At 38.6% G+C, this 18821-nt stretch overlaps 1 protein-coding gene across 2 annotated transcripts in view; it reads right to left on the bottom strand.

Moving 5' to 3' along the window:
• LOC140316109 (mannosyl-oligosaccharide 1,2-alpha-mannosidase IA) overlaps positions 1 to 18821 on the bottom strand; it is a 189288-nt gene that overhangs the window by 13328 nt on the left and 157139 nt on the right. Inside the window, exons 5-8 of one of the 2 annotated variants that reach the window (XM_072393817.1) lie at positions 7574 to 7668; positions 2651 to 2774; positions 2328 to 2421; positions 1178 to 1293 (exon numbers count right to left, since the gene is read on the bottom strand). In XM_072393817.1, coding sequence (XP_072249918.1) covers positions 1178 to 1293; positions 2328 to 2421; positions 2651 to 2774; positions 7574 to 7668 — 429 coding nt within the window. Of the gene's footprint in view, positions 1 to 1177; positions 1294 to 2327; positions 2422 to 2650; positions 2779 to 7573; positions 7669 to 18821 lie in introns of both variants that reach the window. The other variant, XM_072393816.1, reaches the window with a different exon arrangement.

Here is an 18821-nt window from a genome sequence, read left to right as displayed (position 1 = left end):
GAAAATTCTTAATTTTTTTAGGTTAGTTGTGGAGAGAAGTGACTTGCACACTATTGTGTGGAAAACACAGACTAACAGTTTAGATATTAAGTTATTTCCAAGCGATGTTATGGAAATATTTTTGATTTGAACCAGTCAGACAGCTGTTTGTGTAAATGATCAATTGTTAACATCGCCCTCCAGGAGCAGTGAGCAGAGGTTTTCTGTTCTGGAGTTTACATGTACATTACATGTAGGATTTCTGCTTTTTTTTATTTTTTATTTATTTTAATCTGTGCAAGTCAGTTTGTTGAAAGAACCTTGAAATGGACAGTTTGTGAAAAAATTCTTAACATGCTTAACACTTAAAAGTTAAAACAGCAGCAGCTATGTGTTTCAGTAATTAAAACACTTTTTCTGTTAATTTCATCCCGTATAACCTTGTGTGCTCTTCCTATTTACCACTTCTCTCAGCTGTATGTTGTTCATTCGTGTAGTATGGGATGATGAAGATTTAATGTGGAAAAAACAGTAAACAAAACATTTTATAAATACCATCTTCTCACAAAAAAAAATTCTGGCAGTTCAGACTTTTAATGAGAGGATTTTTCCTGTCATTATCAGTTGTTAGTGGTAAACATGGCATTGCATAATCTGAAAATATTTTCTTGTTCGACATTGTATTTTAATTGTCTACTTCTGTTTCAGTGCCAATAATCATGAGTTGTGCTGTTTCCTAACGTTGGATCTCTGTTTAAACATGCAGCATATATCTTAATCTCACACTATATCTCACTTGGGATTAATTGGTCTTTATATGCCAAGTCAAGGGAGAGAGGAAGACTTTCTAAACACTGGTGAAACTTACATTTACAGTAACTGTACCCACAGTCAGTGTACTTTCTTCTGACAAAAATAGAGGTACTGATTAATTTAATTATGCATATGTATCTCTTGCAGATTTTGGAAGGACTCCTGTATAATGTTACAACATAAAAAAAAACATGCAGAGGTGAGTTATCTCAGTATTTGTTTCCTTCAATCAAAACAAAATGTTTGTCATCCTCTTGCATTTTGCCTGAACGTAAAGCACTTTGTTGATGGAAAAACCTATGCAAATTACTGTAATGATTATTAATTTATGGAACTGAGCTATGCCTGTGCAAGCACATCTTTTTGCGTGTTAAGACTTCCATACCTCTAGCGCGCTGTAGTACATCATCTTCGCATTCTCATCTGTCTTGTCTGACATCAGATAAGATTTGATCAGATACTCGTAGAAACTATCCCCAAGGCCACCAATGGAAACATGATCTAAAAAGAGAAATTGGAAGCAAACTGAGTTACAGGGTCACACACAGGTCTTTAAAATGGGGTAGATACATATTTCTCAAAAAATACATTTTTATTTTGTAATAGTGTTATGACATATTTGATTCCAGGCTGCTGGAGGTTATAAATCTTACATTTGTGGCCGTATCTTTCAAGCTCCTAATAAGGGTCTAATTAAGCAAAGTGTATTTAGTTTTATTCAGTATGCTATCAGTCTTAAAAGTGTATTTATAAGACTTTTTTCAGTCTACATAAAGATGAATACGATATCACTGAGGAGGCGTACGGTACATGAGCCTTCATCTTCATCACCATTCATACTCGGTGCAAGCACAGCACCTTTCCTGCCTTCCTCACAAGGTTTTCACAGCACTGCCATATTTGTCCTCAATGTGACAAATGAGAGAAGCCAAAGCATAATGTTCTTTGTGCTGATTATTATATGCAGTTTTATAGACAATTAGCCACTGAAATCTCCCAGATTAGCACCTTTTCACTCTCAGCATAGTTTTATCACCTGTTTTTTTTCCCTCCCACTGCCTTTCAGGTAAATTGGAAAGATCCAATTTCTTGAAGTAATTGAATTCATTATCATTTCAATAACCCAGAGCAATGGGAGTCATATAGCCACTGCAACAGTATGAGCCGAATATTAAAAATGAAAGGAAGTATGACGGGCAAGTGGATGAGACAGATGAGGAGCTGAAGGAGTTTTGGCATGCGAGGTGTCTCAAAGTCTGTCAGGTGTGTGAAATGCAAAGAAAAGAGTGACGAAAAGAGGGGAGAAAGTGTGTTCACTGCACTCAAATTATTTTAGCCCCACCTAGACTATGAAAACACATATTGTCATAAGTAGGAAATAAAAATAATCTTGACCTTCACAATGCTCTTCTTTTTTTTTTTCTTTCAGCCACTGGCTTTCTTACAAATCAAACTGTCTAAGAGACAGCCTTATCTGAACAAATAATTTCATGGAAAAAAAGAGATACCTCATATACATTAATTGCATTACTTACGTTGGACCCAGTTGCCGCTGACTGGACTGAGGAAGTTGGGGTACAGGCCGTGAGGTTTTTCAATCTTGTTAAGCAGTTTCCTGATGTTCATCACCTGCAAAGACATGTCAATTGGCTGGCTAAGTACTACCTTGGTTTCACCCAACAAACTTGTACTTTATCACCGAGTGAAGATATGTTAAGAAAACAAGAAATCAGATGTGACAACAAAGACAAACCAGCATTTTCTCAAACCTTTTGTAAAATGACAAATATTTGTTCCAACAGCTGTAATATTAGCAAAAGAATTAAATAAAAATTGCAATGTGATTTGTATATTGAACCTTCTCTGTGTAGATGGGATTGTTGGACAGCTCAGTAAGATGCACAAATTCAAGATGAAGGGTCCCAAACTCAGCCAGGATGCTGCTCCCGGCTGAAGCCCAACCCCAGCTCCAACTGGTGCCACTGCAACATTCAAAGAGGTTGACCATAAATATCATGAATTTCACAGAGATGAATACAGACAAAAACTTGCCATCAGCATCAACAGAGTTGTATTTGAGACATTTTTGGGAGGATTATTTTTTAGTGCAAGTACTGCTCGTTTTCCTTTACTGGTTTTGCTAATTATCTGTGTCGGTGTGTGTCATCAGGTAGACATTGTCTGCAATGCTTAGTGGAAAGTCAGAAGAGGGACAGCCAGAGCAGCCAGAAGGTTATATAAGCTAAATTGAAAAACTTAGAATTATACCAGTACACTGTACAACATGTGGATTTCTTTTAAAGCTGGATGAAAAGGGACCCTGAGTGAACACACAGATGATAAATGAACTAGTTAGTTGAGAAAGATTTTAGTCTCTGTACTAACTAGTGTTTGTAGCTCAGTATGATAAACAGTGTCTGGTTTTGCTTTTAAGTAAAAGATTTGCCACAACCAATATTTTTGAGTTAGTAACTACAGTACATATAAATTCACCCAGTAGTATGGGAACATTTTTTCCATGTTGTCTGTGTCATGTGCAAAATGGAGCAATAGTCAGTAGATTTTACTGGCAGTTTCAGCTCAGGTGATCCTACTGCATCTGCAGCCGACTCACATATCTGTTGTGCCTTATAGGCCAAAGGAAAAGGAGTCCCGATTAACCAGCTGCTGCCACGCCTCTCTGTTCTGACACACATTAGTCCAGTGTTGCAGAAGCAGCCGAGTGACCACAGCACTGTTGGTTTGAGTGGCGAGTTCTGTGATGCCAGCCTGATGTGTGTAAGCGCACCTACAATGCGGGCCCATTCCACAATGCTCAACAACAATGGTGCATCAGTCCCGACTTGAAGAGGCATATGTGAAAGAGACTTCATTTTTCCAGATGGACCTCGGCTTAATTCATCACGACACTTTTCATTTCCTTTCTTGATGAAATTCATCAAGCATCTTCTGTACAGTGCATTCATTTCAAAGACCCGACAGAATATTTCAGAGAACCATCAGACCATGAAAGACTGTTTTTACTTGAAATTCACACGCCCTATTAGTAATTATCTGAAACTTATTTTTTTTTTAAAAAGATTATATCGATCTTAAACTGAACTGTGTAACTGTGTAATTCATTCTGAATGCAGGTATTGCCATACCAATTACTTTGGGCCGTTGGTAACCATTATGCACGTTTTTCTTTCTTTCTTATTTACAAAACAGAAAAAACAATCGGTGAACGAATCAAGAAAATAACTGTTAGCTTGTTATGTTTGTGTAAAGTTTTATGAACATCAGCAGTGCTGCCAAGTTGTGTGCATTTATAACGGCTTTAGAAAATTGCAGGAATCTAATTGTCAGTGAATCTTTGCACTCTCATATGGTTAGATAAGCTGAGAGGATCACTAGAATGACTTTAGATACCCTCCTAGTGTTATTGTAGGATATCAGATTATAGGATAATGAATTTGGCTGAATTGTTAAGAGGGGGAGCAGATGTGAAACTGAAAAGGGGGAGAGGTTGTTGTTTGCACTCTGATGAATGCACCCATTAAAGTTTAGGGGGCCGCATCATTAGTAGCGGTAGCTCGAGTCATATCTGATTTCTCTTTTAAAGAAGAATCAATCTGAGGATCTGCGGAGAGGTGCAGAGCAGCAGGTGGTGTGTTTGTGTGTTTGCAGAAGAGTTGGGGTTGGGAGGAGTTCCCTGCATCACTGGCACACATCCATTAGTCTTTTCACCTCCTTTAATAATTGGATGCTTCTCCACAGCTGCCAGGAGTATAATCTGGTGTTAGAAAATCAATATCACATGTTATGCAAAAATGTGTTGAGGAAATTGGCTTCTTATGCATTTTATCAGGAGAACTAATATAATTTCAAACTTTAATGATTGGAAACAAAATTCTTCTGGCTTATACAATTTAGTTTAAAAGTGCTACTATCTGCAATTCAATTATTTTTTATGTATTTATTGTATATATCAAATGGTACTTTACTATGATTTAATTCAGTTTTATTCTGAGAGGTAAATGTAAACCAAAGTTTAATTAAAAAATTAAATTGTGTGCGTTTAATGTTTCATGTTTGACAAAAAGGCAAATTGCCAAAAATCAGTGAGTCCTTGAAAAATCTACCTATATGTAACAATGCTGCTCAGCTTTATGGATGGACAAACTATTCTGTTAGTGGGCACTTCTATTTGAACATTGTTATGGCAGAATAATGTGTTAGTTAAAGGCTTTAGCTAAATATTCCAATATTTTGTGCAAAATAATCGGGGGAAAGCAAAAGGAAAAGTTCACACAAATATTGCTTCATTCTCCCCTGGATAACAATTTAATGTTGGATTTATAAAGAAAAGAAAAAAAAGCTGGGAATGTTCCTGATTTGCCCCGATTAAATCTCTCAGGGTTAAAGTTGATGGATCTCTATCACTAAATTTTTGAAAAAGTGCATATTATTTTTGTTGTTGTTATCATTAGGCTGATCACAGTTGCCAAGATTATTGTGAGTAACTTGCAATTTAGCTCCAGACTGGGGGAATCGGGTGGTTTAGATTGCATTGCATTGATGAGAACGCGAGGCAACACGGAAGATCAGACCACTCTCCTCTGGATATTTACTGGACTTGAAATTTAAAGACTGATGGGACTCTTGTCTGGATTTCGAAATGGCTCAAAGTCTTTTGTTTCACAGATTCTTAAAGCTGTCAGTGATTCCCAAATTAAGTTCCATCTTCACCAAGCCAAGAAAAGAAAGGCTTTCACAATCATATTGAAGGAACTAGAGAAAACCTGGACTTTTTGTGAAAAAAAATTTTTTCCTAATAACTTAAATAACATGACCTGACCAAACACATTCAGGCCTCAGTTCACGTCAGCACAGTGCAGCACTAATTACATCTGAGGAAACTTAAAGCATCGCCCACCACTGTTTCAGGTGATAAGAAAACCGAAGTCCTCTTCGTGCACCGTGTTGACTGCATGATAATTTTGTTACACATCCTGTATGTTTAATTCCAAACTGATGCGACGCGTGTGTGCCCAGGTTTGTTTTCGTGTGGCAGCATGGTTTCCCCTGCCCATCTGTCCTATCGGCACATGTTGGCGATGTGGCAAGAATCAACTGTAGAATAAGGTAATTAAATCTGCCAGCAGCTGCCCAGATTGGCTGGTGGTGTAATTGGTAGCAGGTGGTTGACAGAGGTGCCAGAAAGTATCTCGTAAGAAGATGAGATTAGGAGATGAGGAAGACTAACTACTGTGGGATTTAGAAAGCAGTTTGAAAGAGAAAATCCGGTCAAATATAATCAGAAATTTCAGATCAAATCTCAGCGGAAGCCTCATAATGTGCTCCTCATGCCGTGCGGTTCATACACTGTACGGTGTGCTGGCAAGGCAAAACAGGAATGAGTTACTGCAGCAATGAGTCTGCCGATGATAATTTGCCTGTCACAGTCACTGACAGAGTTATTATCTGCATTTATCAGTTTGTCAGATTTTTTTCCCTTATTTATTTAAATTTTTTGCTTGGCTGTGACTTCAGTCTCACTGTTAGTGTGACATCAGAACACAAGATGCACATTTTTATTTTCATGTCCCCTTAAAAAGGTTCAAATCCAAATCTAAACACTTAGAGAGGCAAAGATCCGTCGTCAAATAGCAGTTAAAAGGACAATAACTTGAAGTAGTGCTGCATGACCGTGGCATTAACATGACTGTCAGATTAGAAAGGCAATGGCTTGGAACAGATTAAAAATCAACAAAACTCATTTAAAGATATGCAAATATTATTCATGTGATCTTACAAAGCATTTATGGACAAGATTTATTCTTATCCAAATGTCATGTGTTAATAAAGCTCAGCCTGCTACTGATCCGTTGTCAGTGAACAGAACCTTCGAGCTGCTTGTTGAGAATTTTAATACTTTTTGATATTCATGTGGAGATTATGTTTAGTTGCCATGGCAATAATCTGGATATATTTGGAGTTTTCTGCCCTTTTAAAAGCATGTGAAATTTGGACTTTTGTCTGTTTATGTTCAGGTAGGTAGTTTTTTTTTTTTGGTTTTTGCACGAATTTACACACATGACGAACACATTTAATTAATTTTTTCATAAGAAGCCTAATCATTTCCAACACAGAAAGGATCGGTCTGGACGTCCAAGTGATTGACAGTTTGCGGCTCTCAACACGTGAGTGATAATACACAGAGTCACTGCTGGCTAGGTGTTTTATTTTAGTAAAAGTCTTATCTCTTTGCAAAGCTTGAGCATATTTTTCCTTGGTGGTTATGTCATTGTTCTTTTTCTTTCGCGTTTTTGAAATACTATTGTGGGTATAGATGTTCCCCATGTCTTGGCCACATCTGTCTGTTTTGAGTTTATTCTGTCATGTCGGTCTCTCAACTGGAAGGGCAGTAGTTCAATCCCCAGCTGCTTCAGGTACATTAGTCGGCATGTAAATGTGTGTGATACAGGAAAAAAGCATTACTTTAGCACTTTAAGTGGTGAAAAGCGATAAATGCAGCTTGTTTAGCATTTTGTGCCTCATTTCATCGGCAGCACATTTTTGCTTTGAAACAATAAACAAATATCTGTATACTCCCATGCATCTATATTAGGATATTTACCCTATATATATTTACTCTAAGTCAGCATTAAACATACTCAACAAGTCTTTAAGTAGTCTTTCTTTAAACTGCTGCTGCTGAGATTTAGACATTTTCATGCACTGATTAATGTCAGCTAATTTAACTCAGTATAGATGTAAGAGTGGTGCTGAGATTCACCTCCCCAGGTTGATGACTCCTCGGGGGATTCCTGTTGGCGTATTAAAGGCAGGCAGTAGCTTTTCTCCCAGCTCCATGGCTTTATTCTTGAAGAGCTGAAAAGAAAACAGAGGAAATCCTTTTGGTGAATACACAATACATTTACAATATGTGTGTGAATGTTTTATCGCTCCTTCTGTTTTTGTGCCGTTCATAAATAATTACAAACGCGCTTCACATCTCAACCTAGCTTAAAAAGTAAGTGTGACATACTGGGAATCAAAACCCTGAGCACATTTCCCCCCACTTTTCTCTTTAAAGCTCATTATGTGAAACATACAGTCTGCTACAACAGAACTCAAGCTGGGGTAAAAACAATCTAATTAATGTAATCTACAATAGTCTTCTTCCATATCACCGGCAGTCAATGTGTCATCTTATGAATTATCAGTCACAAAAGGGGTTTGAAAAGAAGGAGATGGAAATAATGAAATCATGAAAAAGAGTGAGACATCTGAGGAGACAAAAAGGAGACAGAGCAGAGGTGAGAGGAAAAGTGAAGATTCATATAAAAGACAGAACCTCAGAGAGCTGACAGAGGAAGAGATAGTGAGTGAGAAGAGGCAGGTGTGGTGTATGCAGGGCAAACAGAGTCTAGTCAAAGATGAAGCAGAGTCTCTGAAAGGAACACCGTGTGAATGTGGCAGTGTTGGAGAGCAGTGACTCAGCAGAAGATTGAAGAAATAAATTGCAGCCAGATAGGTGGAAACCACGGGTCTTTACTTTGAAGATTGTTATTATAGTACAAACGGTCTTTGCAGTGTGTAGTCTGCAGGGATGTTGATGGGATGTTTTGAGTTTCAGTGAATATCTAATACTGCAACACGATCAGAGCTAATGGATTTTACTCTAGTATTATTCTTTGTTCCATAAGTCTTTAGGAGGTGTGAAGAGAGCGTATAATGTTGCAGGAGAGTTGATAAATGATTCTGTTAGCTTTAATCCCCGCCCCTTTGTTTTAGCTTAAAAATAGAATCAACCAATACAATTACGACGATCCAGTGTGCAGTTCGTACAGATGTGCAGACAACTATTACTGGCATGCTTTGATCTCAAGGACGAGAATATCCTCTGTAAATCAAAAATAAATCTGGAATTATTCATATCATGTCTTATCACTGTTAGAGTTTCCTGCTTCTGACTCTCAATCAGCTGGTTCCTTTTCTACTTTTAGATAATTTTCATAAAACACATGGACTTGTGTTCTCACGTCTACCCATCCTCAAGCAATAATGTCATGGTTTCCTCATAATTTCAAAACCCCTGAGAGACATTCATATTTATGAGGCCTTTCGGGTAAATTAGTCTTTGAAGCGCCCCTTTTCAGTTTATACTTTAAAATGCATAAAGTATTCATGTTTGTGGCAGCAACACCCACAATATGTATGGTCATTATGCATAATCATTCTTGTGCAAAGCACGGCATCCTTTTATGTGCTTTGAAAACCTTCCTGTAAGCTTTTGCATGAAACACCCATGCATGTTCCCAAACCATTCTTTACAGCTATGCAAACAGACTTTAACAGCCAAGAGTAGGGTTTTCAAAATGGTCAAAAAGTACATAAACTCATTCATACATCAATGAATGAGTGAGCAAACAGCAGATGTCATTTTTCAAATCGTGCCAGTTTTCCTTGCAGCGTTTTTAAAAAGATACTCGCACCAATGCCAGAAGAGTTGTTTGCTGCAGAACAGACAGTGCTCCTTTCACAAAGCTCCACGTTGGAGAAGACCTGTCACTACCTTCTAATACTTTAAACAGCTTCAGGTTATCAGCATTAACTCTTAAGACACTTTAAAAATAACTTAAATGTTTGCCCAGCACCAAATATAACAAAAACACTATCGAGATTTTTGGACTAGTTTTTTCATTCCTTTATAAAATATTTTAGAATTCTTTTTACAGAGAAAAAGTGTTTGACATTACTGAGAAATCGTAACCACCATTAGACCAAACTACAGACAAAAATGATCAATTATTGCACATCAATTATTGATGAAAATTAGCCGCTATAGACTGGATTTATTTATGCAAAGTCCTTGTGACACAACTGAAAAGGTCTTAACGATGTGATGTATGAAACTTGTAGCTTTGCTCTCAGAATCTCAGGCATTGTTCTGGATCTTTGTTGGTCTGTTTTGAGCTCATACAGAATAACAGAACAGCCACACACCCACAATCATCAAGGCTGTACTTGGTGTGTGTCGTTGTGCACTCCTTTTGGAATTCCCTGGTTCTCTATTTTATCAAAGTGAACACTAATGACCCACCGCCTGGTCTCATCTCTCCTCATCGGCCCTTTGTACCACCATCGCTGTTCCAGCAAACCACATCCCCACAGGCAGGCAGGCGCCCACACACACACACACACACACACACACACACACCCTTGTTTGGAGTACATGGATAATTTTATAAAACTTCAATACTGCAGTATAGTTTCGTTCATGTCATCATTCACATTTAAATTAACTGTCTCTACTACATTAACTAACAGACAGACATGAAGCAGCAGCTGTAGATTATATTGCATTCATTTATTCTTGTTATCTTGTTTATGAATTTCTTGATTAATTACAGTAAAACCCCTTTGGCTGGCATCTGCTCTGCAACTTACTTGTTGCAGCACACAAGCTAAATTAAAGGCTGCGTTCATAAATCAATCCACCCTGACACACAGTTGGTTTCTTCCCTCTGTTACTGTAAATGGACTTTGAATGTGTGCACCTCGCACTTGTCCATTGAGTAAGTTAGAATATAAATAAATCACTATATTGGTTTTATTCACAATTCTTGTTTTCAACATTCTCTGCCTGTCTGATGGAGGAATGGAGGACCTCTGTAAAGAGCGACATTGATTGAATGTGACAGTCGAGTGATCAGTTTTTTTCTCTTTTAGGTGAAATTCTCTGCAGGTTAGTGGATGGGAATCTTGACACAAATGGCTTTTCTTTCAGCTCTTAACTGCCAAAGACACTCACCAGGCGTGCATGTCATCTCTCCCTCTGCAAACATCATCAAAGCCCAGAGGAGAGAAATTTTTCTTGGTCTGCCTCTTCTATTTACCAGTTATACCTCTCAGCCTTTGCCTGAGGGAACAAAAGACATGGAAATAGGCCGATGCACTCTTCCATGTCTGTGAGTGTATAGTTTTGTTGTCAAACACAGCATTGTTTGTGTATTTTGATTAGTTTATCCCTGCTGGTATTCTTTATTTTCCTTGATGTAAACAAACTCATGAAGAGACCAAAAAGCGAGCAAACATCTTTGAATTTTCCAGTTTCAGTCCCATCAGTGGCTCTCAGCAGCCTTTTTTCTGCTAGAACATAAATCTTTATACAACAGGGCAAATTATTTAATGTAATTCAGGATTAACTGTCTCAGTTTTCCTGATATAGCATATCTTGGTTTGATTATATCCAGCAGACTCTGAATATTAGTACTTTTCCTACTTCTAAAAAATTGGTTGCCCTTCTTGCGTTTGCTCTTTAACTATTTACGCCTCCCTATTGATCCTCTGCATCATAATTTTGTTCTGTCATATGAGACATGCTGTTGAATTACAATAAAGATCTTGATTCTTGAATAGCTCTAAACTTTGTCAGTGTTTCTAGAAAATACATTCAGCGTGTGGGATGTAGGGACATCTAGTGGCACAAACTGCAAAATCCATCTTAATGATTACCCTCCACCTACCCACAAACTATTGTCAATTGGAAATTCATAAAAGCCCCACTGTAGAGCCAGAGTGTGGCAAAATGCTGCATATTTGGGTGTAAAAATACAAAGCAGTTCTTACGTTCATTCAGTCAAACACTAATGAAACTAGTTTTGAATGATAACTTGCATTTGTGATAACTGATCATCCAAAATGTCCCTTTAAACAATCAAATCTGTCACGGCACACTCAAACAGGCCGTGTGTTCTCCTGTTAATATATGAACAAATCACCCATCAGTGTCTCTGAAATGTTTTTAAATCGTTTATGGAAAACACTCAGCTTTATGGCTCCAAGTAGAAGTGTGGATGTTGCTACACAACCAGCACCTGTCTTTTTTATCTGTTGACATTAAAAGAAACAGAAAATAACCATTCTTATCCTTAACGATTACTCACACCAAAGTGTCTAAAGGTTTTTGGCTCCACTTAATATTTTGTGGCTTGACAACTAACTCGGCCTGGCAGGCTGTCTCACCTGTATTTCCTTTCTTCACATTCAGGACATGTTCTCCAGTCTGACTAGACAGGTGATGGGCATCGTGAAAATATAATGTGGCAATAAAATGACAAACTATGCGACTGGTAGCTCATGTGTTTTAGCAGCCAGCCAAGAACTTCATTGGCTCCTTGAATCCCTCAATCACATCTGTGTAGAAAAATGGGGCTTTTAATGAGAGAATAAAGCCCCATCCCCATCTCTTTTATAGCTGCCATCACCTCCCCTTACTCACATTACAGAGATGGAGGAGATGAAGCGGGCTGAAAGCATGATCTGTTGAAGGTGAGAAATGGCTGGTAGGCAGCAGTGTCATGGAAAACCTTTCTCTCTTGTTTGAAGACATATTTCATCTGAGCTTCAGAGAACGGCTTGTGGTCTCCTTGATTCTGTCCTCTAGTTGTGACACCAAAGCATGTGCAGAGAGCGTGCATGATGTTTTCATACAAGCTTTCTGTGCTCCACAAGTAACAACCAAATCTAAATACGCAGTGGGGGATGTTTTGAAAATCTACTGTTTACTAAGCTGATTTTCTTTAACCCACATGAGTAATTCTTATTATGGGGGATTAAAAACACACAAATGTAAAAAGATTGTACATACAAAGTCATTTGCTCATCTTTTCTCTTGGGTTTGAAGGTCAGAGGCGAACTACGTCAACATTAAATCTATGATGCGGCAAAGGGAGGCAACTTAACTACACTTAAAGCTGATCCTTCACTACCAGCATGCCATTAATAGATCCTTTTTAAAGCCTGTGCCACAGACAACACTGTTCACCTGTGAATGAGCCAGGGAAAAGAAGGGAACATAATGCCTGTGAAAATAATGTCTCCACTTTGTGGGGGGTTTCCATGCTCCATTTGGTTTTTGTAAAGAGGGACGTTTACAGTACATCTATAGATAGTGCAGGTCCTCCTCCATGAAATCTCCTATGTTGCACTGCCTCCATCAGCCATGAACACTCAAATCAAACAAGGGCTTTTACACACCTGATTTTAAAGGTTGGGGGCTATTCAGTTGCTGACAATATATAGCAAAATCAGATGTTTAAACATTAAACTGACAGCTGGAGGGGTGTCAGTTCACTTCCTTGTCACAGCCGAGGTGCCCTTGAGCAAGGCACCGTACCTCCATGCTTCCCGGGCGCTGTGAATGGCTGCCCACCGCTCCAGTGTATGGATCTGTCTATGATTGTGTGACCCTGTGCATGTCAACAGGTGCCAACCTGGGTGGGTTAAAAGCAGAGGACAAATTTTGTGTGTGTATGCATGACAATAAATCTGATCTTAACATTAAATTATCAAAAGAGATAAGTGCACTTTATATCGATTAATCACAGCTTCACTTGAATGTTATTACATTTAAATCTAATTCAGCAATTTTTACTTTACTTTTACTAGCTTGTTGCAAGAAGCAGTGAGATCAAGTACAAAATCTGAATCCATTTTTTTTCTTTAAAGTTGATCAATGACTAACAACATTTTAGTGGAAAAAAAGAAACAAATCTGAATGGATATTTTGAAGCTACTGCCAACTTTTGTTCATCTTACCTCCATAAATCTTAATAATTTAACACAAGCAGCTTTCACAAACGCGCTGCACCCCGTGAGATTTTTGCAAAGATGTTCCAGAAGAGCAGCACGCAAGAACGCAACTTTGTTTTCTGACTTCTGGCAAAGATTTTGCAGTCAGCTCCTGTGTAAAATCTCCAGAAAATGATTTAGCCAGACAGTATTTGACTGTGGCAGTTAATCGAGAGCTTTAATTTCGAGCGAATGTCAGTGCTGATAGCCGTTTCTACTGACCTACTTTCCACTAACTCTTTGATATTGTGAATACATTAAAACAGATGTGGTATTAATATCAACACAGAAACATCAGCCAACATTTCTGACGTAATGTAAACAAGCAGTTTCCAAAGCTTACTTTTATAAAATCATATCCTGCCTCCTATGAGCTTTACTGAGACACCGCTGTGTAATATTTACAGCCGTGAGAAGAATATTGCACCCTTGGTAAGCTCATGTGTGAACAGCAACTGCAAGCAAGTCTGGACTGAATTGTCTCCATATTCTCCAGATCATTTCTGGAGTTCAAACTCATGAACTCTTACATCATGTTTTCTCTTGGTCATCCACACTCTCCCTGCTTTGGTTTCATACCTGCTCTGGGCCTCCATGTTGGAGAGCAACTCTTCTAGACGACTAAATAGCTAAACTCTACAACATGTTGACATGTCAGTGTTGCCAAAGGTTTCACAAGAGACCCAAACAGGTGCCTTATGCAAGTTAAGCCAAGAGTTTAAAGAGTAGACTGAAAAGGTGTCCTGATGTCGAGGATTTTCCACCTCAAAGCTCTATCTTATGTGAAGTTGTAAGCCTTTGTCATGTTGAATCTGAGGTCACCAAAGTTGCATTGCTGTTACTCACCATTAAGGACATATGTATGATGAATAACTGGCTCTCATGTGAGAGAAAAATTTTGAATACAGAATACACATTCACCATAAAGAGAAAGCAATCCTGTAAACTGTATAGATACAGTTATTAGATTGGCTCCACCTCCAAACACCCATATGAACCGTTATAAACTATGTATCTTTTCTACAGTTGATGTTAAAAAATTGTGCTCACACTCAAGAACACATGAAAGTTTTATTCAAGTACTGCTTCTGGCTTAGAGTTATCTAAGGTTTAATTCTACTGAGGCTATATGAGACACTCACTTGCTCTTTGTGAGGTCACAAACTGCAGTAATCACTGACTGAAAGGAATATTACAAGTCTCCGCTACAGTGGTCTTCCCCAATATATCTACCCTGTGAACTACATCTGACAGGAGGAGACCCTTTGTTGCACATTGATTTTGTTCTTCATTTCACAAGCTGCTGGTGTGACCTCATGAGAAACAGGTGACTCTACAGGTCACAGCACCATAATTCACAGAATCTGAATCTTTGTGCCTCTACTCTGTTGTCTTTGAGAAAGCTGAAGCTACTGAGCTAAAGATGGTAGCTATATTGAGCACCACTAGTGGTGTGTAACATTCATAATGAATAATCACAGCTAACATGGGCAGCACGGCAGAAAGCCTGCATGTGTCTGGAGGCACTCTGCAAATCACCAGTTTAATTTGAAAAAACTCAACCTATTACATCCAAGACTGTAGTGATTTAACTGCAAAATTGTGTTTCATTTTTATACCTTAAATATGTTTTAATGTTTGTTTATTTAATCATCCAGGATGGCAACGTGACAATGTCTTCAACCTTGTCTGCAAACTCACAACATACAGTCTCACATCAGCTGCTCGCTCCTGATGTCGGAAACTAAAAGTACTCTGCATAATTTATGCAGCACACCATCGCCTGAGAGCCAGCAGGCGAACATGCTAAAACAGATCCAATAAATTAGACATAGGGACTTCTCAGAAAGCAAACACGGCAAAATAATGGAAGTGCCCACCAAAGCCCAAATTGGAGGACAAACAAGTGGCGGTTCCTCAATTGGGCCCCTGCCTGAAAGGAGCAGTTTCAAATTAGTTCACATTACAGCATCCATGGTCTCCCTGCCCTTCCTCTTGCTCTACAAATTATTTTGGTTTGCTGACTACACCCTATCCAGACTACAGTAGCCACAGTTTGTTGTGTTTCAAGGATCCAGTTGTTGTGCATACATTCCCACAGCCTTTCGCCTCAGCTCTTCATGTTAATACCCTGCACCTAAATACAATGAGTATGACAGGTGATGTGGTTAGTTGTTGCAAACATAACTGGTCATTATTGGATTGTTTCAGCTTCAATACAATCTTTTTATATTACAGGTTAGCTAAGGAGTGGCACTGTATAACTCAGGTTGTCTGGTGCTGATTTTTATGTCTTAAGCTAATGCTCACATTGCATAAATGAAAAAGTAATTCAGAGGGAAGTCTTGATCCCATTTATGTGTCACTGACAAAATACAAGGAGACTCGGCATGCCATATCTCTAAGCTACTTGTCAGTGGAAAATCAACTGATAATTTGATAGTCTTGATAATTATATGATGGCACACTGGATCTCATCAGATGCACCCATAATATAAAGAAGCTTCACAGCAACACTACCTGCTTACACACTGATGTTTGTCATACCCAATAAGCCCTTCCTGAAGCGACTGACCAGACATACTCTGTGACCCATCAATAATTCAACCTGCAATTTTCCTGTTGCCACAACCTTTCTGTCATCCTCACTGTGGATAGTCACAGGAAGAGGTGGGCGCTGATGGGAAGTACAGAGGAGCAGTGTTTGGAGGACATGTCAGATCCATTTCTCATTAGGACCCTGACAGGGCCCTACAGGCCTGGTGTAGGAGGACTACAGGCCCCTATTCTCCCACTCAGCCACACAGAAGAGTGAAGAGATACCTTCCTCTGTGGGTATCAACTGACAACACAGCCGAGAAACTGCAAGAAATCTGAGAGATCTTGTTGAAGACTTACAGAGAGAGACAGTCTGTCAGTTACATGCAAATGGTGGAGAAATTGGAAGATGTGGGGTGATGAATTGTTTTCACGTATACTTTTTAAAATTTATATAGACAAAAAAAACTTATGCACAGCTATATGTCTCAGAGATTCTTACAAAAGAATATAAACAGACTCGCTGTGACTATGATCGCATATATATATATATATATATATATATACCTGTGAGCAACTTGTAATCAGCAACTGAATGTAAAACGTTTGAGCCCTAGAAAGACTCACAGAGAGATAGTTATATTCATTAGAAACCTCAAAATAAAAATGCAGAGGCACTGCGTTAAAAAGAAGGTTGTGCCTCGAGGTGCTGGAGAGCACAGCGCTATCATTAAAAATAGTTTACCCTTTTGAGAACATTAAAGTAATCAGGAAACCCACTCAAACAAAGTTTTTCATCTTCTGAAGAAAAACTTTTGGCTGCAAATTGGTTAAAGAAGAAAGCTTATTGGAGAAACCAAGAGGAGAAAAGTCTGGAGATTTTGGTAATTTTTCTCTCCTCATTTGCTGTCAGCCACTCTCTTACTTTCTTTTAAAAGACAAAAAAACTTATGCACAGCTATATGTCTCAGAGATTCTTACAAAAGAATATAAACAGACTCGCTGTGACTATGATCGCATGGAGATATTGAGTGGGTGATGTTTTCACATCATTCATGTACTGATTTAACAAATACCAATATGAGCCTTCTTAGAGTATCAAAGGAAGTTGTCAATTCTCACCAGACCCTCAAGTGACCCTATATCTACATGCTTGGCATTGAATTAAGGAAAATAATCATTTGGTTATGCAAAAGGACACAAAACTATATTTTAAACGTTTGAATCAGTTTAAACAGACTCTAAAGCAAGATAGGACAAGACTATGGGTGCAGAAAAATCTGACGAAAATGCACTTTATGGTATTTCACTGAGATTGGGAAACAGTATGAAACAGGATTTTTTTAGCCTCTTGTATCATCTTCAAAGTGACTGTTTGGATATTTACAAAAGTATTTCTTAATTAAAATCAGTACAAATGTTCCCATCACATAAATGCACATACAGGAAAGGAATGTTTTGAATGCTTCCCATTTTCATACCACGTAACTTCTTCTGAGACATTTATGAATCACAGCAAACATGCAGAAAATACCTGTTGCTTTTTATCAGAAAGAGGTGAAGATGATCTGTGAGAAAAGCCCCTGCAGATTTCAGGAGAGAGGTAATGAGATTGGAGGAACACAATGTGATGAGGGGGTGAGGATGAAGTGTAAAAGATAAAGCATTCAGAGCCCCAGTGGAAGAGAAGAAGAGGAAAAATGAGGAAGAAAGGGGGTGGGCAAGGTTTGTGTCTAAATCCTGAGGATGAGAGGAGGCGAAGCAAGATGAGGAAGATTAGATTTGAGTTATCTGTGTGGCCTAGCGAGGATCTGTGGTTTAGTTGGTGATATCTGCTAGTTGTCTGTGGAGCGAGAGGAGCTCCTGATGGCAGCGCAGGCTTCAAAGCGTCGCCTGCCTCATCAAAGACTCGACTCAGTGAAGGATATGGCCACTGTGATGCCGTGCATGTGAGTGTGGAAGCCAGAGAAAGATGGATGTGTTTCTCTCTGCTGTAAATTAAGATGCCACATAACACGCATTCAGAGATAAATGTTTATAGTGTGAATTCTTCACTGAAGCTATTGCAGGACACTATTGTGTTATCATGGCTGGCAACAAATAGGAATGTGGTGGGTGGTCCATTATGCAATTTAACCTTAATGACAAAAGCTCTAATCAATAACAAAAGGTGTACCTTAACACAGTGCACACTGTGCACGTACCTGCCAGTCAGGCTCTCTAAAAATGTAATTCCTTCTTCTGTAAAATTTAAATTTGCACTGAAATTAAATTTCACAAGATCTTCAAAAGGAGTGAGAGCAAAGGCAGAAATTCACTTCAAATAATAACACGTTTTATCAGCATGCTGTAAAGCAGTGCATTTGAAAAGCAAAACCTAACTTTGATAGAGGCCAACAAAGGTCAAACTGGATTCTTCTTGATTAAAATTGGGGACCAAGTGAGGACCTTAAAGACATTTCTTCTGTGAAAATCTTTTCAGACGGTAATCTATGCCATACTTAACTTGAGTCACAGCATGTTTCAACTTTCTTATGCTAAACCCATGAGCCTTTGCATCCAAGGTGTGATGGTGCTGCAGAGCTCATCTGGCGGTGCAGAGACTGTAGTTTGTCTTTTAGCATTCGTAATTTAAGCATTTCTTGCACATTTGTCAGCAACGCAGGAGAGCCAGAAAATAGAGCAGACAGCTTGAAGAATGGGGTTGTGCAGGGGTTGCTTTCAGCTTCAGTTTCAGGCAAGTGGACCTCAAATTTAATGGAAGAAGTGATGCTTTTTCAACAGCACACATTCAATTAAAAATAATAAATTGTCTCATTGTTCTTAGAGCAATTTCATGGCATTCAGCTTGGCCTTACACAATAAAT

This window comes from Leuresthes tenuis, unplaced genomic scaffold (genome assembly GCF_036924035.1).
Source record: "Leuresthes tenuis unplaced genomic scaffold, fLeuTen1.0.hap1 SCAF_10, whole genome shotgun sequence".
NCBI lineage: Eukaryota > Metazoa > Chordata > Actinopteri > Atheriniformes > Atherinopsidae > Leuresthes > Leuresthes tenuis.
This window is presented reverse-complemented; position numbering and strand designations above follow the sequence as displayed.